This window comes from Balaenoptera ricei, chromosome 7 (genome assembly GCF_028023285.1).
Source record: "Balaenoptera ricei isolate mBalRic1 chromosome 7, mBalRic1.hap2, whole genome shotgun sequence".
Taxonomy (NCBI): Eukaryota; Metazoa; Chordata; class Mammalia; order Artiodactyla; family Balaenopteridae; genus Balaenoptera; species Balaenoptera ricei.
The window spans coordinates 11,922,306-11,944,060 of NC_082645.1; the positions used below are offsets into that span (position 1 = coordinate 11,922,306).

The 21,755-nt window shown below is 41.7% G+C and overlaps 1 protein-coding gene and 1 pseudogene across 2 annotated transcripts in view; both read left to right on the top strand.

The window, feature by feature from the left end:
- CNTNAP5 (contactin associated protein family member 5) overlaps positions 1-21,755 on the top strand; it is an 887,247-nt gene that overhangs the window by 494,302 nt on the left and 371,190 nt on the right. For both annotated transcript variants that reach the window (XM_059927107.1, XM_059927108.1), the window contains exon 9: positions 19,768-19,917. In XM_059927107.1, the coding sequence (XP_059783090.1) occupies positions 19,768-19,917 (150 nt within the window). The remainder of the gene's footprint in view (positions 1-19,767; positions 19,918-21,755) is intronic.
- On the top strand, positions 10-811 carry LOC132368375 (UBX domain-containing protein 2A-like; annotated as a pseudogene).

The window sequence follows — 21,755 nt, forward strand, 5'->3', positions numbered from 1 at the left end:
GGAAGACAAAAGAGAATGAAAGAAGCAGATAATCGTGAAAGTATAAAGGAAGAACGGGTTTGTGAAACAGGATCTGACCATCAACCTCTCAGTGATAATCAGCAAACAAATTGTGACTATTTTGTTGCCAGCCTTTTTGAGGAAACTCAGAAGGTTGGTGTCAAATGTTTGTCTGCCACTGAACAAAAGAACCTGGTCGGTGTAAGTACAAAATTATGGAAAAATGGATTCACAGTCAGTGATGATTTCAGAAGTTATTTTGATGGTGCAGCTCAGCAGTTTCTGAACGCCATCAAAAAAGGGGAATTACCTTTAGAATTACAGGGTTTTTGATAACAAGGAGGTGGATGTTAAAGTTGAAGATAAGAAAAAGGAAGTATGTATGTCAACGAAGCCTGTGTTCCAGCCCTTCTCAGGACAGAGTCACAGACTGGGAAGTGCTACACCAAAAATTGTTTCTAAAGCAAAGTGTATTGAAGTTGAGAATAAAAATAAGTTGTCTACTGTCTCACTAAACAGTCTAGAACCCATCACTAATATACACATCTTGTTAGCCAATGGGAAAAGGAGTGTCCAGAAATTTAACATTTCTCATAGGATAAACCACATCAAAGACTTCATCGAAAAACACCAAGGATCTCAAAGAAGTCCTCCCTTTTCCCCGGCAAGAGCTCTTCCTTTCCTCAAATTGCTAGATGAAACACTCACACTAGATGTTAGGAGTCATGGATTATTGGGGACCATCTTAGCGTCTACCTACAAAATGAGATTAAAAAAAATCCTTACATCACAAGACTGTGACGATGATTAAATATGAGATAGTGGATCTAAACCCTTTAGCACAGTGTTGAGAAGCTATTTAGCAAATTTCTTTTTCTTCCACACTGACTCAAGACCTCAGGCAAAAACAGGCCTCACTCTTTGAGTCATAAAAGCTGAGTGAATTTGTGCAGTCATGAGACTTTTATAAAATTTCTAAGATTTCTAGTCGTGGAGGTGAGTTAATCACTTAGAAACATAACATTTTTCATGTGCAGTGTTATAAAAGTTAAACCTCAATCTTCCTTATTTGAAGAAGAAAAATCGTGAGCTGGCATTGGGCTGTTTTTCTCCAGCCGGCGAGATGGTTGAGTACAGAGACTTGTAGGCCTCAGGTCAAAAATGCAGTTTTAATATAGTACAGGGCCCAGTGGCACTTCGCTCTAAAGCATTCAGGTGTTACCTGTATTATTAAGCATGTGTCAGTCCATTCAAATGTGTTTATGACTGAGAGAGAGGCTGGTTAAAGCTGCCCCAATATCCAGCAAAGAGGGAGAAAAAAACTCATGTTATTTTAGACCTGTCTCTCAAAAAAAATCAAACAAGTAAAAGAAAAATTTAAAAACATTCTGATGTCTGTCTCAGGAAACTCTTGCTTGCTTCTTTCTCCAAGAATTTCCTGAATTTTGGAAAATTCAGAAATTTTGGAATTTCTTTTATTTTTCTTTGAAATGGATCAAGGCTTTGTGTCTACTGGCATTGTTCTACCTGGGGGAAGAAGACAGGTAAACAAACAAAAAAAAATCAGACTAACAAGAACAGTTTTCTCCTCCTGTACATTTCTGAAGAACCTTGTTTTCCAAGTACTTGAGATTGTATTGGCTTTATAAGAGAAAAATCTCACATGAGAAATTAGAAAATAATAAACATTGTTCTAATAATTTTGAGGGCCACTGGGGCTACCCTTGGCACATGGTACCTCATGGAAAATAGAAAATAGCACATTATGAATTGAACAGGGAATCCAGGTATTTAAAGATTTACTTGAGAGTAGTTCATGTGTTTCTAATGTCTTGGGTCTAAAAGAGAAGGTGACCCTTATGAGAAGGTCAGCACACAGATGCCTGGCACATTCACTCCTGTTACCAAAGCTTCATACAGTGTGCATAGTTTTGGGGGTGTGTGGTTATTTTGTGCAGTTTGCATTGGGTATCAGGAAGAGAAGTCCAAGCGAAATCGTCCTCAAAATAGAAGGCATCTGAATTTAGTTGTTCTAAGGGATGAAGTTTCAGGGAGATGAAGGACAACGGAATAATCCCTCCGTTGCATTTTTCTTTATTTTCTATTTTTGTCATTTCCTTTCTTGAAAGCCTTGTACATGTGGATATGAGGCAAAGTCAAGGGCATCCTTTCACTGTAAGTGATATGACAGTAGAACTAACAATTACTGTGGATCTCATGCAGGTCAGGCATTATGCAAGGACCTTGTCATATAATACTACAGAAAAAAAAAAAGAGCTCATGGAACATATGAAGTGGTTCTTATTTTACCAACAGGCACAAGGGGAAATTGAGAGTCAGAAATTGAAATTGAGAGTCAGAAATTAAGTTCAAGTGAACAAGTAGGTGTTCAAGCTCAGGCCTTTCCTTTGCATCCCCAAGTCCATGGTCACCACAGTGTATCTTGCTGCCCCCCATATTTATTTGTGATATGGTCAGGTGTTTATAAAGAATTCAAATGCAGAGAAACTCTGCTTTAGATGAAAGATGAAATATACAGTAGGCTGTTAACAAAAGTAGCCTATTTAGTATCTAAAGTTGGGTTTTCCCAAAACATTTCACTTGGTGGTCCCATCAATAGACAGATTTGGGGGTTAAGTGCGGCTGACAAGGGATCGTGAATCCATTGTCTTCATAGACTTTTACTCCACTTTAGCTGGCATTGCCTATATAGTGTTATAAAGTAAATTATGCATATCTATATATTAACATACACATATACACACACACAAATAGTCATTGAGTATATGTGACATACTTTTCTCAGACTTTTTTTTTTTAATGTTTATTTATGTATTTATTTATTTACTTTTGGCTGCCTTGAGTCTTCATTGCGGTGTGCAGGCTTCTCATTGCGGTGGCTTCTGTTGTTGTGGAGCATGGGCTCTAGGCACATGGGCTTCAGTAGTTGTGGCATGCAGGCTTCAGTAGTTGTGGCACGTGGGCTCAGTAGTTGTGGCTTGCGGGCTCTAGAGCACAGGCTCAGTAGTTGTGACACACGGGCTTAGTTGCTCCACGGCATGTGGGATCTTCCCGGACCAGGGCTGGAACCCGTGTCCCCTGCACTGGCAGGTGAATTCTTAACCACGGCGCCACCAGGAAAGTCCCTCTCAGACCTTTTTATTTATTTTTATTTTTTTTACTTATTTTTTTTTCAGACCCTTTTAAATGCTCAGGGCCGATTCCTTAGTAAGATTATCACGTAAGTATGAAGGGTACTAAGTGAGAGCCTAGATGCTTCCAGAGACTTTGCTATGCGTCGCACAGCTTTGCCCACATTCTCGTCACCCCTGTGCGTCCGACCCCACGTGGAAATCTGGGGGCTGCATGGCAACGGAGAGGAAACCTTCCAGGAGCCCTGCTGCTCCCATGTCCCCCTTCAGGGATGAGAACAGCCAACTCTGCAAATCTTAAATAAACAAAAAAACACCTGGATTTCCTCCTTTATGCATTTCAAACTCTAGTTCCTCACCACTACTCCCCAGGTTCCATGTGTCTTGGGGACCACTTTCTCTCTCAGGGCCATACCTACCCCTGGAACGATTGATACCACATTCTATTTTTGAGGAGCAAATGGCTGCCATTTTTAAAGACTCTTAAAAAGGTGCTTAGAATGTAGATTGTCATTGTCCAAACCAATCTGGATGACTAAGAAAACAGGAACTTGTGCAAAAGGAAAGGAGACCACCTGGTTCATTTCTTTAGACAATCGAGGCAGAGTGTTTTGAATTGCAAGTGAAACATTCAGTAACCAAAAAAAGCCGGCACCACTATAATTATTTTGCAAATGGCCTGACATTTCGATGTTATTTTTATTTTGCTGATGAGAATGAGAATGAGAATAGGAATGAGAATAGGAATGAGAATAGGAAGAAAGAAGTTTGGGGGCTTCAGTCCTGAAAATTTGAAGTCTGTTTTTTTCTGCTGTAGTGCTTCTCTAAACATCAAGTTCTCACTGAAAAGCCAATCTGGGCAAAGACCTTGAACTCAGGCCTTAGCGTCCAGAACTCCAGCTTAGCTATGCTCTGCATTGATGCAGAATGTGAGTTTTATTCTGTTAGACCTCATTGTCCTTTGTAGCTAAAGGAGAGAGTTGGTCTAGAATTACTCAAGTCCCTTCTAAACCTTCATCTGAGTTCTTGAGGGAAAACAGGAGGTCAACCATGTCCCTTACTTTCTTCAAAGAAATCATCAACCCCAGAGTCTTCTTTCGAAAACGGGGTAAGTGGCCTTAATTAGGTGTATTCAGCAGGGCCAAGCCCCCTGCCAGAGGTCGTGTTTCTCAACTCCCCACATTGTGGTGCATCTGAGGGAGGAAGAATGATAACCTGGGATTCTTTCATACAGTGACTTTTGTGAATGAGATGCTTGGTTGTCCCAGAAAGGCTCTGCATGTTACTCTCTGTGATCCGTATAGAGTTAGGTGCCAAGGAGCCAAATCTGAGAAGTTGTGTTTAGTTTTGTTTTTGCGACCATCTTTTAATCACAGTAGGATACTCTTGTGTGTGTGTGTGTGTTGATTGATAGGTAAGGGAGTTATCAGAGTATACAGGACCTTCAATAGTACTGGAGCTATTGCATGTGGAGAGAAAAACAAGACAGAGTCGTGATAAGGTTCTTTTAACGTGGGACAGACTTTCTCAGAAATGACAGGGTTTTTTTATATAAATTTATTTATTTTTGGCTGCATTGGGTCTTCGTTGCTGTGTGCGGGCTTTCTCTAGTTGCAGTGAGCGGGGGCTACTCTTTGTTGTGGTGTGCGGGCTTCTCATTGTGATGGCTTCTCTTGTTGTGGAGTGCAGGCTGTAGGCACTCAGGCTTCAGTAGTTGTGGCATGCGGGCTCAGTAGTTGTGGCTCATGGGCTCTAGAGCACAGACTCAGTAGTTGTGGTGCACAGGCTTTGTTGCTCTGCAGCACATGGGATCTTCCTGGACCAGGGATCGTACCCGTGTTCCCTGTATTGGCAGGTGGATTCTCAACCACTGCACCACCAGGGAAGCCCCTAGATGAGAATTTTTATATATTTATGTCACCGCAGAGAACAGAACAAGCCTCAGTAAGGTCAAATGGCAGAAAGACCATCTAATGGCTTATCATTAGAGAGTATTCTCTCCCGAGCATTTAGCTGCACAATCTACTGCTTTGATATACTAGAGGCATCAAACCCAGAGTGGAATTTTCAGGAGTAAGAAATGAGTCTCTGCACAACTAAATGCAACCCAGAAGATGGGGAACGGAGTCTTCACACTGAGAGATCTCAACCTGGCAGCAGGGGCTGTAAAACGATTATAAGCTGGAAAGATAGAAGGGGAAAGCCAATTGCCAGGCACGGAACAGAATCCCAGGGCCAAAGGACACATGATGAGCAAAGATCCAGAAATCAACCAGATGCCACGGAAATGTTTTTAGTGGAGGCAAATGGCTTATTGGAGAGGCCGTTTCAGCTTATTCCACTGAGTCCCTAGATGCAAGCAACAATGTTCATCATATCTCCTCAACCACCTTACATTTTTTCAGTAGTTAGACACAGGGCATTCCAGCATTACAAATTACTAAACAATCTGTTCTACTCAGTCATTAATTTTCTATACTTAGTAGAATGCTGGGACTGACTTGTTCTTTCTCTAGCTGAAGATAGGATGAAATTCTAATGGCGCAGCCTTTCATCAGCAGCCGTCCTGGAGGTTATTGGATGATTATTTATCATTGGCTTTGTTTAAATTAAATAAATCCTCCTACAGCTATGGTCCACACCATCCCACTTGTTTTTTTTTTAGGATTTATCTCAATTGATATTTTCCCAAGAAACCTTCCCAAAGCAGGCCAGCTGCCCCTTTATTGAGTCTTCTGGTTCTTCTCCTTCGTAGCACTGACCATAAGTATGTGTATAAATGTACGTATTAGTTTGTTAGGACTGCCATAACAAAATACCATGGATTAGGTGACCTAACAGAAATTTACTTTCTCGCAGTTCTTGAGGCTAGTTCAAGGTGTGGGCAGGGTTGGTTTCTTCTGAGGGCCTCTCTCTTGGCTTGTAGAGGTCATCTTCTCTCTGTATCCTCACATGGTCTTTTCTCTCTGCCCATCTGTGTCCTATTATCCTCCTCTTGTGAGGACACCGGTCATATCGACTATGGGCCTACTCAAATGACCTCATTTTACCTTCATTACCTCTTTAAGGGTCCTATCTCTAAGTACAGACACATACTCAGGTACTGGGTGGGGGGGGGGTAAGGATTTCAATATATGGATTTTGGGGGGCACAATTTAGCTCATAAGAATATGTATTATCAGACATAGAGCACAGACCTGTGGTTGCCAAGGGGAAAGGGGGTTGGGGGAGGGATGGATTGGGAGTTTGGGATTAGCAGATGCAAACTATTATATATAGAATGGATAACCAACAAGGTCCTACGGTATAGCATAGGCAACTATGTCCATATCCTGTGATAAACCATAATGGAAAAGAATATAAGAAAGTATATATATGTTAAAATATACACTATATATGTATATATAACTGAATTGCTTAGCTGTACAGCAGAAATTTACACAACATTGTAAATCAACTATACTTCAATAAAATAAATTATAAAAAGAATGTGTGTTAATCATATGTCTATATAATTGGCTGCTCAGTGTTCCTGTCACCATAGAACGTAAGGATTCATGGGAACAAGAACACCGCCTGCCTTGCTCACCACTATTTGCCCAAGGCCTAGTATAACACCTCGCTTATAACAGGCCCTCGCTAATATTTGCCTAATGTATAAGCAAGTGTCTGAATAAATGAACGACTAGAATTGACCTCCAAAACATTTCTGAAGCAGCTCATGTCAACAGTGGAAGAAGCGTCTCATGTCAACAGTGGAAGAAGAGTTAAAAGTGATTCTTAACCAATATTCATGTTACAACAGTTCTACAATGCAGAATGTGTCAAACCCAAGAATGAGCTATAATCAGGGGAAGTACTAATCAGATAAAGGCCAGTAGGGCTCCCAGAGGTGGGGAGACAGCAGGGAGAGCTATGTCATGAAGGATAAAAGTGCTCACCCTATTAATACTTGTGGCCAGATGGTTTTAGTCTGCAGTCCTGCAATTCACAGAGCGGCTTCCCCAATATCACCCTTTTTTTCATAGAATCCATTTGTATCTCACCACCGTCTGCACATCAAGTAAACATGATGACTTGGTGAACCTCATCCTCTGCTTCAATTAAGCTGTCATTAATGCCTCTGTGTTTTAGCTAAGATAATGTTGATGAGAAAATCCCATTCATGAGGGCAAACAAATGATAGCCACAGGGCCATGACTGTCACAACAAGCTGTCTGGCTGGGCACAGAGTTAGAGTTTCGGGAAGACAGATGTGTGATGAGGCATTCCACTTTATGGAAACTGAGAACTGCCATTGCCGAAGCTTCAAGATATCAAGCAAAGCCTGGGAATGTTTACCAAAGGAGAGATCTCCCGGGCATGTGTAGCTTTTTCAGGCCTGAGTAATGATGATGACTTAGCTTACTCTTCCTTCTTCTCCATTTCACTCAAAAGAGAAACAGAGAGAACTAGATTCGTCTTATGGGAAAATAATTTAATAGTCAAAACTGCTGTCATTTCCTTTGCTTGTTTTCTACTTTAATAATTCTTTCATATAATTCACTTTGCCTCTATTTGTTACCGAACACAAGTTCCTATGTCCAATGCACAGTGAGGCCAAACAAACCAAAATGTCAGAGTTTGGAGCAGAGAAAGTTTTATTGCAGGGCCATGCAAGGAGAATGGGTAGCTCATGACCCCCAAAAGCCCCAAACTCCAGGAAGGGTTTCAGCAAAGCATTTTTTAAGGCAAGGTGAGGGAGGGTTGTGGCTGGTTGCTGCAGATTTCTTGGTGTTGGAATCCTTTGTTCTTGCAGCTGTTCACCTAGGTCAGGTCACGATGTTCCTGTAAACCTCCAATAGGACAATTGTTATTCTCCATTCTGCAACTTTTTACCTCTATATGAATGGAAAAGTGTTATCCCCTTAAAGGTCAGAATCTTGAGAATGGGCTATCCTGTATATTTCAGGCTTTGGGCAACATTCTTAACTTGAAGCAAAAGCAATAGAATACAAAGGTTAAGGTAAGAGAAACAGATCTAATATGGAGCTGGATTTGTTCTTCCCTATTACACATTTAATTCAGGAAGCTTTTGAAGTGTCTACTTTCTGCTGATACTGTACTCAAATCTGAGGATGGAGGTATTGCCCTCTGCTGTTGAAAGGGACAGTATTGGGCACTGATGATGCAGTAGGACAGATTCTCAGGGTACAGGGGGAGCACAAGGGAAGAGGCACCAGAAAGGGTGAAAAAGGGAAGGCTTCCTAGGGGCAGGGATAACACAGCTCTGTTTTGAAGAATGAATAGAATTTGGTCAAACAAAGAAGGAAGGGAAGGATGCTCCAATTAGAGGAGAGAAATAGGGGGAGATCTAGATGTGTAAGACCCCACAGGTGGCTTAGGGTGCCTGGATCACAGAGAGCGAAGGCGCACAGGCAAAAGATGAAGCAGAATTTTGGTCAGGGACACGAGAGTTTGGGCTGTCTCCTAAAGGTGACAGAGAAATATCAGGCTCTGGAGCTGACCTTCATTTTTATCATGTAGACACTGGTGCCGAGCATTCAAGTCCATCCTAGAGACACTATGCCTTCACCGCCGACCAAGAACATGTCCCAGTTTATATCTGACCCCAGTGTATGGCAAACCCAGCTGTTTCCCTCCCAGATGCTGACCAAGGGTTCTGAGGATCCAGGTTATCTTGACATATGAACTAGGCTTTCACAACCAGGAAAGGTTTAACCTGTGATTTATGGTTTAGATGCCAGAGGGGGCCCTGCTGCTGACACTTGGCAGTGGAGGTTCAGCTAGTCTGATGCTCAACCAATCAAGGAGAGTTTGGAGAGGGTAGGATGTTGCTCTTTTGATGCCGAGGGGGGATACCAAAACACGATGCAGACTCTGACCCTTAGGAACTTTTAATCCCATCGGGGAGATAGTACTTACAGAGATGAAGAGTTTATTAATGGTACAAGGCAGTAAATAATACGAGCTAAATGAATAGATCAGACAGTGGATGTTATATGAACTTAAAAGGAGAAATCTCTATGTATTGATCTGGTCAAGGAAAGCCTGCTTCCTTTATTTCCTGGTTTATTAACTTATTCTCTTAATCATTCAGTACTTTTTGTGCTGTGCTAGGTGACTGTGATAGAAAGTTAAAAAATATATATATATATTCCTGTCCCTATAGTTAAGGAAAGGAAGCACTAGGACAAAAGCTGGGCATTGGATGTGAATTTGGATAGTGGAGGACAGCATACAGGTGAAGTAGAGGCTGGGAGAGGAAGGCTCAATTAGCTTAGTGCATTCACTAGGAGCATAATGAATACACTAGTCTAGCTAGAGTAGGGAATTTGTGTAGAAATATTGGGAAATAAGATGGTGAGGACAGATGGAGACTTGATTACAGAGGCATCGATTGTCAAGATAAGCATCTGAGTTTCATTCTCTGGGCTCCATGACCCATTGGAGGGATTTTTGCTGCAAGGTTGATACCGTAAATCCCCTACATGTGAACCTTCAAGTTCCGAACTTTCAAACATGCTAACGTGGTCTTCAGCAACTTAGTGACCCTCAGCCAGAAGGTGGAGCTAGACCTGCAAGACGGCTTCATTAAGCTCCTTGCTCTGCAACACGAGGAGCTTACTAATGAAGACCTGATGGAATTGGAGGCCGAGAGAAAGGATGAAGAGAGACAAGAGGAAGAAGAAGTAACTGAAGAACCGAAGAGAGTCACGACGCAGGAAATGGCACGGGGGTTTTCTTTATTTTGTTTTTATTAATTTTTATTGGAGTATAGTTGCTTTACAATGTTGCGTTAGTTTCTGCTGTACAGAAACTAGTGAATCAGTTGTGATTTTCTTTCTTTGAGGAGGCACTGTTAGTTTTTGAGGCACAGGACCTGAATGTAGAACGGGACACGAAGTTTGCAGCAGCCGTTCACAGTGCAATCCAGTGCTACACTATCATCTATGAAGAGAAAAAAAGAGCTACTAACTAGACATCATTGGATCGTTTTTTCAAGAGGGTATATAGAATTGAATCCAGCAAGAAACCAGAACCTGTGCCATCAACGTCAGGCGTGAGTGACATTGCAGCTTGCCCTCCGTCTCCTATTGCTGACAATCCTTCAGCTCTACCATCTCCCACCTCCTCCCCCTCCTCCAGTTGGTAGCTCTTCCTGCCTGTTCGCTCGATGCCAGCCCCTGGATGCCAGCTGTTGTGCTGTACTACTGTACTTTGCAAGGTGTTATACTGTAAGATTAAAAATGTTTCCTTTATTTTTGTGTTTGTTTCTTATGTCTTATTTGTGTGAAAAGTATTATAAACCTATTACAGTACAGTACTATATAGCCGATTGTGTTAGTTAGGTACCTAGGCTAACTTTGTTGGACTTATGAACAAATTGGACTTATGAACGTGCTCTCAGAACGGAACTCATTCGTCTGTAGAGGACTTACACTAATAACCTTGCTCTCTAGATAGTTCAAGGTGTCCTGTACCAGAAAGAGGTCAGAGGCTGGGAAAAGAAGGGAGGCCATCAGAAAATTCCCAGCTCCTGTGATAAGGGATAGAACCAAAGTTGGAGAAGAAATCTGAAGAAATATGTGAATTCAAACCACCATGTGTAGGGAAGGGTTAATAGAATTTCATAATTGATGGATAAATTGTCTCCAAGAAAAACAGGACTCAGGACCTAAATTGTGGTATAATGGTACTAATAATTGGAATATGCTCTTTTATGATGTGATTGACATTTTAAGACTGCCTTATTCAATTATTTAGATATTCCCCACTTTGTTCTCTCAAAGACTGAAACTACCTTTGAACTATTAAGTAAAGGTTGGTATGAAGGGATATGGAAAAACAGCTGAATTGGGTTTTCTGGGGAAGGTAAAGCCTAGAAACTTCCAAGTCAAGCCAGGCAGCTGTGTCTTTATTTTACAGATGGAGAAGCAGGTTGAGAGAGATTAAGTAATCTGTTTAAATTGCTAGAAATTATAAGTGGCGGGGTCTTGAGCAAGGGTTAACAGGCGAGTAAAGGCATCAAGGAGATTTGTAACAGGTCATTTCCGGGGTTGGAAATAGAGTCTTCGGGGACTCTGCTCTGGCCTGGGCTGAGCTCTGTGTGTCCTGGTGTGACTGTATGCCCAGTGGTTAGAGGTGCTGCGACAGCCACCCGATTTCCATGTTTCTGCCTTCAAACCATGAAAAGAGACACTGAAATAAGATGAAGGCTGAAATGCAAAGATCTGTTAGGAATTGGACTGAGAATGAGAGAAAAACAGAAAGGGAGGGAGACATAAAGCAAGCCCTTGCTTTCTGAGATTCTGCAATCTCAGAATTATTCCCTGAACCCAGCAGTGCTCAACCAAGGGAAATTCTCCACCCCCATCTACCCCGGCCTCCTGTTCCCCCAATCTCATGCAGGGGACTTCTGGCAATGTCTGGTGATGATTTTTTTTTTAAGCACAAACCTAACTTTATAATTTTCTAGCATGGCCAAATAATGTGCTAAGCATATCCGTATACATTTATCATTTTATTGTCATAAAACTCTAAGGTTGGCGGTGGTGGGTTTTTTTCCCCTTTATTTATTTATTTTTTACTTGCAGTACAGTTGATTTACAACATTGTGTTAGTTTCAGATGTACAGCAAAGTTATTCAGATATATAATACATATAGAACTATTCTTTTTCAGATTCTTTTCCATTAGAGGTTATTACAAGATAGTGAACAGAGCTCCCTGTGTTATACGGTAGGCACTTGTTGGTTGTCTCTGTTATATATAGTAGTGTGTATATGTTAATCCCAACCTCCTAGAGGAACGCATGGACAGAACACTCTTCAACCTAAATCACAGCAATATTTTTTTTTGATCCACCTCCCAGAGTGCTGGAAATAAAAACGAAAATAAACAAATGGGACCTGATGAAACTTAAAAGTGTCTGCACAGTAAAGGATACCATAAACAAAACGAAAAGACAGCCTACAGAATGGGAGAAAATATTTGCAAACGATGCGACCGACAAAGGGTTAATTTCCAAAATATACAAACAGCTCACATGACTCCATGTCTGGTGATGTTTCAGGTGCTGGGGACGGGGGCACCCAGGGATTCAGGAATGCCGCTGACCATCCCACACAAGAAGCATAGTACAGAATACCACACCCTCAACAAAAGATTATCCAGTCCCAAACGCCCAGGGCCAGAGTGGAGAAACTCTACTTCAAGGGAAAATGTTACTCCTGTAAAAAAGTGTAGGCCTTCAGCATATTGCTAAACTGCTTTTAGTGTCAATTTCATCAAACGTGAACTGTAAATTGTTGGAAAGGTCTCATTATACAAAGTATTAAAAAAACACATAAGATGTTGGTAGTGATATTTATCTAGAAAAATAAAATCAAAGTAGTGTAAAAGTCAACGAGAATTCCAAGGTCAGACCTAAGCGGATATTTTAAGAAAAAAAAAAGTTGAATTGTGCCTTAATCCTTCTTAGAAGCTAGAAGTTCCACGAAAGGACAGGGCCAGAGTTTGAACTCAGTCTTGTCAAAGGGGAAGTTGCCTTGTGAGACTAGAAGCTGGTGCAGCCACTTTGGAAACACTCTGGCAGTTCCTCAAAAGGTTAACTATGGAGTTACCATATGACTCAGCGATTCCACTCCTAGGTGTACATCTAAGAGAACTGGAGACATAGGTCCACACAGAAATTTGTACAGGAGTGTTCATAGCAGCATTATTCATAATACCTGCAAAGTAGAAGCAACCCAAGTGTCCATCAACTGGCAAAAGGATAAACAAAATGTGGTCTATCCACACAATGGAAAGACATTCAGCCATACAGATAGACTGATACAAGCTGCTACCTACGATGAACCTTGAAAACATTATGTGAAGCAAAAGAAGCCAGTCACAAAAGGGAACATGATGTATGACTTCATCTATATGAAATCTCCTCCATCGGCAAATCCATAGAGACAGAAAGTGGATGAGTGGCTGACACAGCTGGAGGTGGGGGACTGGGGAGATTGGAGACCGATAGCTAAGGTTACAGCCTTTCTTTGCGGGGGGGGGGGGGGGGCCTCCAGACATTTTAAAATTAATTGTGATTGCTTGCCTAACTCTGTGAATATACAGAAAAACATTGAACTGCATTTTACATAGAAGGAGTATACAGTATGTGAATTTTATCTCCTTAAAGCTATTTCAAAAATATAAGTAAAGAAAAGCAAAGGTGAATTCCACAGCAGAAAATAGAACTCTGCAGAGGTAATTGGCCATCAGAGCGATTCCTGGAGCAGAGCAGGGCTCGCTTTGGAAGTGTGGAGCGCAGAAGGGACTCACCCTGCGTGCCTGCCTGACAGCTCAGCCTAGGTGCCCGACCCTTTGAATTCTGGCTCTGTGGTAGCCATATGACCCAGGGCAGCCTCGCCAGTTTTCTGTTTTGGCATATATGACGTGAGGGCTATAAAGCTTGGCCTCCAGCGCTATGGTGAGACCTAGGAATTACATATTTAAAGTGCCGGGCACGTTGTAGATATTCAATACTGGTAGAGTGTATTATTAGCTATTTTTACAATTGGGCTGTGTTTCACATTTCAATTTGCAAGTTCAGTTGCAAGGATGGAAAGTGTCTTTTTTTTTTTTTTCCATGAAAAACTTCTAAGCCTATTTAACCGTCTCTGTGAGAGACCTTTTATACTCATGCCTTAGGCTGAATTCTGGGAGCAGGAAGCAGCCACTTTAAATAATGGGGGCAAGAAGTGGAAAAGAACGAAAACTTTCCCTATCCTTTATCTCAGCCTCAACAGTTTGTTAGTTTTGAAAAAACGATTATAAACGTCGCACACTTTTTTAGAAACTTGGCAAATTCTAGTACTCTGTATAAGAAAAAAGAATCTGTGATTCTATCATTCAATATCGTTCCAGTACTTTTGTAGTTATTTTTTTTTTTTTTTTTTTTTTTTTTTTTACTGTTATAGATAATGATCCAGTTGACATTTTTATGCCTAAGGAAGTAAATTCAAGAACATTCTAAATTTAGTTCTAAAAGCAGTTTTAAGCAGTTGGTTAATACGACCCAGAAACAATCTTCTGGGAGACAGTGTCAGGGTAGTGGAAAGAGCACCAGACTAAGAGTCAGGAGACCTGACTTGTAGCCCTGGATCCGTCTTAACTGGGAGACCTTCTGCAAATCACTCAGCCTCTCTGCACCTTGCTTTCCTCATTTATAATACTAGGTACCTGTTAGGTGTCATCCAAAGCTATTAATTTTTCTGAGGTCCCTCCTGATTTAAAATGTTTCCCTTTAAGTCTGGGAGTAAAAACTTTTTACATTAAAAAAAAAACAATGCCCTTTCTTAAATCCTTCTCCTAGATCTGTCTGAACTCACATATTCAGCTGAGAATTAAATTCACTTGTTTGCCCAAGATTTCCCCCAATGTCAGTCCTCTGTGCAGGAGTACCACCCTCTTTCTTGAGGCCAGAGGGCTGCCAGCCCTCACCCTCCAGTCACTTGGCATCACCTTCTCGGGGCAAAACTTCTCTCTACCTTGGAAAAGGCCAGTCTTACTCCACAGAATTGGGAACATGTGAAAAACATGTAACTGGGGGTCAGAAATATTCCTTTTTTCATCTAGCCAGCCCCTCTCAACCAATGGAACAAGAATTTTCTCAGATCTCATTCTTTTTTTTTTTTTTTTTCACACACACACACACTGTATTTTATTTTTACAAGAGATAAATAGACTGACACCAAGCATTGTACATGGGTGACCACAACAAAAGCAACAATGATTGCAATTACCAAACATGAAACACACTCATACTATGTCATAATATTGACATTCAGTCCAGTAATCCTCCACTGTAACAGCTCCTTTACTTTGCAGTGAAAATTGATTTGTATATTCTTTGCCTTTGAGTCCTTGTGGGATTTTTTTTTTTTTTTTTTTTAATTCAGACAGAAAGTCACAAAAATTATACTCATCCTCATCAGTTCACTCAGTCCCATGTAATTAATTTTTTTTCATCTTGATCTTTTGTTAGCACTTTTATGAGTTCATCAGTTTTTCATTAGAGTTCTGAAAATGCTTATTCATTCAGTTCAGCAGTATTTTGTAGTTATTTTTAACAAAATGGGAACCGTACCACACATTTCAGGATATCACTATCATTCCTGGAATTATGATTTTTAATGACTATATTATATTCCATGTTATTATTATTATTAATGGTAGAGAACATTTCATTTACGATAGTGACAAAGAGGGTGAAATACTTGGAATAAATTTGACAAGAAATGTGCAAAACCATACAAGAAAAATGTTAAAACACTCCTGAAAGGCACTGAATAAGTCTTGGACAAATGTAAAAAGATATCCCATTCTTGGATGGGATAACACAACATTATAAAGATATCATTTCTCCCTAAGTTAAATTACAAATTTAATACAATCTCTATAGAAACTTCACAGTCTACTTCATGGCATTAGATGCATTATACTAAAATTCGTACAGATAAACAAAGATTCAGGATTATATTCCATGTTACTGAGTATACTGCATCTAATTTATCTAACCTACCCTTATTGGAAATATTAGTAGTTGTGAATTTTTGCTATTATAAATGATGTCATGAACTCTCTTCACCATAAACCTTGTTTGCAGCTCTGTTACTATTTTAGGATTAATTCTTCAGAATAAAATTTGTAGAGATGAGGTATGATATTTTTAGGGTTTTTGATACTTGTTGGTATATTGCCTTCTAGAAAGAATTACCAGTTTTGAAATTGCCTGTTTCCCTCTCTATCCACTAACAGAGACTATAATTGGTTTTTATTCTTTACCAGTCTGGGAGATGACAAATATTATTTAACATCACATTAAAGTTCAGAAGTTTTATGTTTGTCGTCATCCAATAATCTTTCCAGAACCCAAGTCCCACATTTTCAGCCTCAGCTTTTCAATCATATGAGTGCTTAGCACCCCTAAGTGGTCCTCAATACTGTATTTTTCCACCCCGAGAGGTTTTTTCCCCAAGAAGGTGTTCCTGGCCTCAAAGGTAACGCTTTCCTGTTCCTTTCATTGAGAACTTCTGTTTTTTCAGAGCTCCTTATCTTAGGTTTTTGAAGGAAAGCAACCTGATGGAATTGATTTTCCCTAATTTGTGAATAATTAATAGCACTTAAACCTGTACCTTTTAAAGAGCGTTCTTAAAAAATAAACCTGGAAGAAGCTCCAGGGGTGTTATTTTGGATCCGTTAACAGAATGAAGGGAAAAGTGAGCCCAGGTAGAAGCAGATTTTTAGAGAGGGATCTGCCAGTTCGCTTGCCTTGGAATCTATGCCCAGGTCAGCTCCTCTGAGCCAGTCTTATTTTTCTTAGCTTCTTTCCTTCCTCTTCTGAAACCTCTCACGGATTAGTTCCCAACCCGGGCTGCGCAATTGAAGCTCTGGGGGTCTTTGAAACTTCCAAGGCCTGTGGCCGCCCCCAGAAGTCTGCCTTAATTAAGCTGGTGTAGGGCCCAGGGACCTGTCTTTTCCAAATCTTCCCAGGTAATCCCTTTGTGTGGTCAGCAGCAAGAACTACTGTTTGAATAATTCTAAGAGCTAAGATTTCACACAGGCTCTCCCTGCAGGGACTAGGGACCATGTAGGAAAAGATCAAAAGAGATCGAATTAAAAGGAAAAGCAGACCAGAAAGAAAAAACGAAAAGAAAAAGAAAACAACTGACCAAGCAAACCCTTATTAAGTGATGCTTTTAAAGACAGAAACGTGGATAGTGGCCTCGGGAGGGAGTGGGACCCCAAGTCAGAACATATAAGCTTGAGCCCCAGCCCTGGTCCCCTCATACTGAGTAGACCTCTTCCTCGTGCCAGTGTCCTCTGTACAGTGACTCAGTGATGTGTCTCTAATTAGATGGCACACTCCCCCGGCCTCCATCTGTACTTTCTTCCCTACTGTATCCCTGATTCCTAGCTGGGCCCTTAGGGGCTATTTTCACCCTATGTGTTGAAGTAGTTACTGACTTCCTTCCAGCCCAGTCTAGAGTTTACCTGCAAATGCAGTCTCATCTGTTATGCAGAGGTATTTAAATCAGTACGCAAATGACAGTAAAAGGAGTAAAGACCTCAGCTGGCCATGCCCACCAAATGCCCCTGACAGAAGTCAAATGTTCAGCACCAGGAAACACCTGACAGACCCTCTGCCTCATTAGCAGAATCCCTGTTGCTGGGACCCAGACCCTGGCCTTTGGGGGAAAGTAGGCCCTCCAGGCTGAGTAGCTTCCGGATTCTCCTCTCCACCCCAAGCAGATGTTCAGGGCTGCAGCAAACACTGGCTGAGAGGGAGCTGGCGGGAAACGCAGGAAGACCTACATCTGGGCCATTCTGAACAGATGGAGCACGCTGCCCCGGTGCAACGCAGCTGGGCCCCCAGCCTGGTGCTGTGCTTTCCCGGGGGGCAGCTTCTCCTGCCATCAGATGGCTCAGGGGCACGAGCTCTTCAGTAGCTCTTCTAAGAAGCCCTGCAGACCTCCGGTCTGATTGTCAGTGCTTTCTTCCCAGCTGGTTTCTCAGGGACTGCCCCCCTGTAGGCGCTACCAAGGCTGAGCTTCTTTAGCTCTGGAAATAGCCCTTCATCCATCCCTTCCTCTCCATTTTCGCTGCTAATACTTTGGCTGAGACCCTGGTCATTTTGTCTCCTGGTCATTCTGTGCAAGTGAGAGGCCCCCACCGGTTCTGTTTCCAGCCTCGACTCCTCCCAGCCCCGACTTTTGGCCACCAGAGTCTCTCAATGTGCGTCTCCAGGCAGGTCATCACCACGCTAATGGTCCCCTCTTGGACTCCCAGTGATTTCATCACTTCTAGACCAGTGATTGCATTCCTGGCTACACATCAGAATCATCAAGGGGGCTTGTTTAAAATGCAGATGTCTGGGACTCCATCGCCGGAGATTCTGAGAGAATTGGCTTGGGTAAAGTGCCCTCCAGAATCCTTTGTCCGAGGACATTGTTGAAATGCCTTCCTTAGCCTGGCACACGAGGCCCCTGACCGGACTCTCTTCCCACCTGCTTTCCTGTTGCCCTGTCCTGCTTCTCATTCCAGACCTTTGCTTCTCTGTACAGGCTCTCTGTCCCCCGGAACTCTTCAGAAGTGGGAAACTCTTGCTCAGCTTTCAAAAACTGCCTCTTCTATGAAGTATTTTCAGGATCCTTATGTGGAGTTAGGTCTTCCTTCTCTATCCCCATGTTACTGGTTCACCCCGAATTGCAAGCAGGGCTGTTGTCCGCCTGCTTCTCTAAGCCACCAGCCTGAAGTGCTCAAAGGACAGTATTTTAAGCCTCTTTGCCTAAGTCTCTTCCATCTAACTGTGGATTACCCCAGGATAGAGACCCGATGATATGACTATCCTTTCTCCCAAATGCAGGGGAGCATTTTGTGGTTGCTCTTCTGTCCTTTTGCTTTAGCTAGCCTGATTTCTACTTGCGACGTGATATGAACTGTCCTACAGGCCCTACTGTATTAACGGGTATAATTCTCACAAGAGGCTGTGAGTACAGTCATTCTCCCCATTTTGCAGGGGAGGAAACTGAGGCAATGAGAAAAGAAGGATAACTCGGCCCATAGCAGGGCACACGTCTATTGAGTGAAGACATGGGGGTGCTCTGTGATCTGGTTACAAACAAATCTTTGTGACTGCACTGGGTAATACGACCATGTTTCCTTCAGCAAGCACTTTGCACAAACAGAGCCTTAAAAGATGATAAACTTTTTGTAGGAAAGGGTGGAAACACTGGTGCGTAATTCCCAGCACGCTTCCCTCAACAAGGTAGGTCAACAGTGCAGTGCAAGTCAAAGGCATCGGGGGCAAAAGAACGAGAGAGAAATTGCCTTTTAATAAACACCCACTGTGCCCACAACCTGGGAACTTTCCTGCCTGATCTCAATGGATCCCTTACCAATGATACAGAGTAAGAATTACGGTATTTACAGAAGATAAAACCAGAGCTCCGTGAAGGTAGATGACTCAGTGTCACATAATTAGTTCAGGAAAAAGGTTGGAACTAAACTAGCCTGTTACCTCCTTTCAGCAGGAGATTCCTCTGCCTGGTGTGTCATTGGAATCTAGCTTTCCTCATCTACTTTTGCCTCTAAAACAGTTTATTTTCTTTACTAAAAAAGAAATATAAGTCACGTGTAGAAAAATGCGAGAAGACTAAAATTGCCTATAACCCCACCACTCAGAGTGTAAAAATCACAGGGAACGTTTTGAAGTTTTTTTTTTTTCTTTTTCACTTTTTACTCTGCATTTTATATCAATAAGTCAATAAATGTTTTCTATACCTTTGTGGTATACAAACACATTTGTGTTTTGCCCTTTTGTTTTCAAACCAAACATGTCAGAAGTGGTTCAGCCCCTTTTAAAAAAGGAAAATAATAGAATGAAGTGGTAAAAAGAAAAAGAAAGATGGCTGGGAAGCAGCTGAGGGTTTGTTTTACGCCAGATGAAGAGAGGGGCCGCTCTGAGAATGTACAGGGACCACCGCAGGCAAGGAAACGAGCCTTGCTCTCTCCACACCTGCCCAAATCCATCATCCCTACACTTGCCCTTCCTGTTTCTTTTGCAGGCAGCGACTTGAATGATGGCTTGTGGCATTCAGTGACCATCAACGCCAGAAGGAACCGCATCACTCTCACTCTGGATAACGATGCAGCATCCCCGGCTCAGGACACCACCCGGATGCAGATTTATTCTGGAAATCGCTATTACTTTGGAGGTAAATTCCCCAGCTTTTGAGGTTGAAAATAAAGGAGGGAGGATGCAGTGGACAATTATTTCGCTACGACAATTCTTTTCTGTGTCAAACTGACCGTTCTCCCAACACACACACGCACGCGCACCTTACCCTCAAGCCCTAAGAAATGAGAAGCAAACTTTCCCACAGCTGTACAAATATAAATTATCTAGGTCAGTGCTGAGGAAAAAAAAAAAAATCTAGCTGTAAGAGCTGGTGTTACATAACACATCCCAAGGAGATTTTTGTAGCCATGCCAGACACTATGATCATATTCCAAAAGAGAAACTCAGCTGAAAACTTGGAGAAAGTGTACCGATAGTCAGCAGTACCTGCAAGAGAAAAAAAAAAAAAATCCAGGTAGGAAGGTACAACCAGCATCCTCAGTTTTCTCAGTCATTTCTCTGCTGATTTGCTTTCTTAATCCCCTGTTCATCTGTTCCCCACATCCCTGGAGGCCATGCCCATGGAGGGGGGCAGCTAAAAATGAGGAAGACCTAGAAGCCCATGAACTTGTAGCTTCACAAAGAGCAGCCAGTATAGACCCTGCCCCCTCCAATGCTAGGAAACTTTGCAAAGATGAAAACACAAGGGCAAACTGGTAAGGAAGAAAAATACATAATTAGGCATTTGCTTCATTTTTATAGATGTATGTATATTTTTATTTAGTTTTTTACAGGTTTTTCTTCATTAAAAATATTCGTGTCTAATTACTTAGCCAGTTGTTGGTATTATAGAAACAATCTCTAAAGAGTAATTAATTCCAGTAGCTGTGTGACCTCGAGTAACATACTCATGGACCTTGAACTTCCTTATCCAGGACGTTGGGAAACAAAGCAGAATTTCTGGGAGAATTCAGTGAGATCAAGGTTAAATGTACAACATCGTGCTTTCTACATTAGAACGGACAGACTGGCTTCAGCTTTTGTAGATATGGGTCTCAGCTGGGCCTCGTCTAAAGAGAAGTATCCTGTAAAATTATAAAGTGCAGTCTCTAAAAGAGAATTTGCAAATCACTTCTCTCATACCAATGACATGAGGTTAAGCTTTGAAATGCGAAAGGGACTTTGCACAGATGCTATGTACACATCCAGGTGTCCTGGGAGGGAAGCAGTGTGGAGTGATTCCTTTGTGGTTTGATTTCAGGGCCAGAGCCTCTGTCCTTCACTCCAAATCTCCACATGTGCCTAGATAACAAATTCCTTTAAAAAGGGAACACTTTGATTCTCTGTAAATATTTTATGTCATTTAATTCATGCAGAATCCTTATGAGGTAGGTAATATTAGCCCCATTTTACAGATAATAAGACCTGTGTTTGCAGAGATGAAATAATTTGTGTGAGTAGTAGGATTCAACCCCACATCTGTGTTCTCCATGAGCCACTAGTGACAGCAAAGGAATGTAAAGACTGCAGAAGAAAGGTCTGGTGGCCCCCAAAGATACGTTTCACAGAGTGTATAATTTTGCATCATATGCAGTGTTTCATAGACAGCAGAGAAAAGCAACCTTGTATTTCTTTCTGGGGAAAATGACATTGAATTAATTATGTTAGTTAAGCATCCGAAATGCCTCCAAGGCAAAGTGGCTCCCCTCCCCCAGCTGAAGTGTTTTTAGACGTGGGTCTTAACGGGGCTTCAGGCTGAGGAGGGAAGATTTATCTGGGATCTGAACAGTGTTTAAGGAAATGCCCCACACGTAGACTGTAAACTTAAGGAAAGTGAAAAATGAGTTTGAGGGATAATAGTCAACTTACATAAATTCTCTCTATGGCTTCAATTAGAAGTTGTAGCATCTCTCTTCATTTTATAGTATGCCTGTG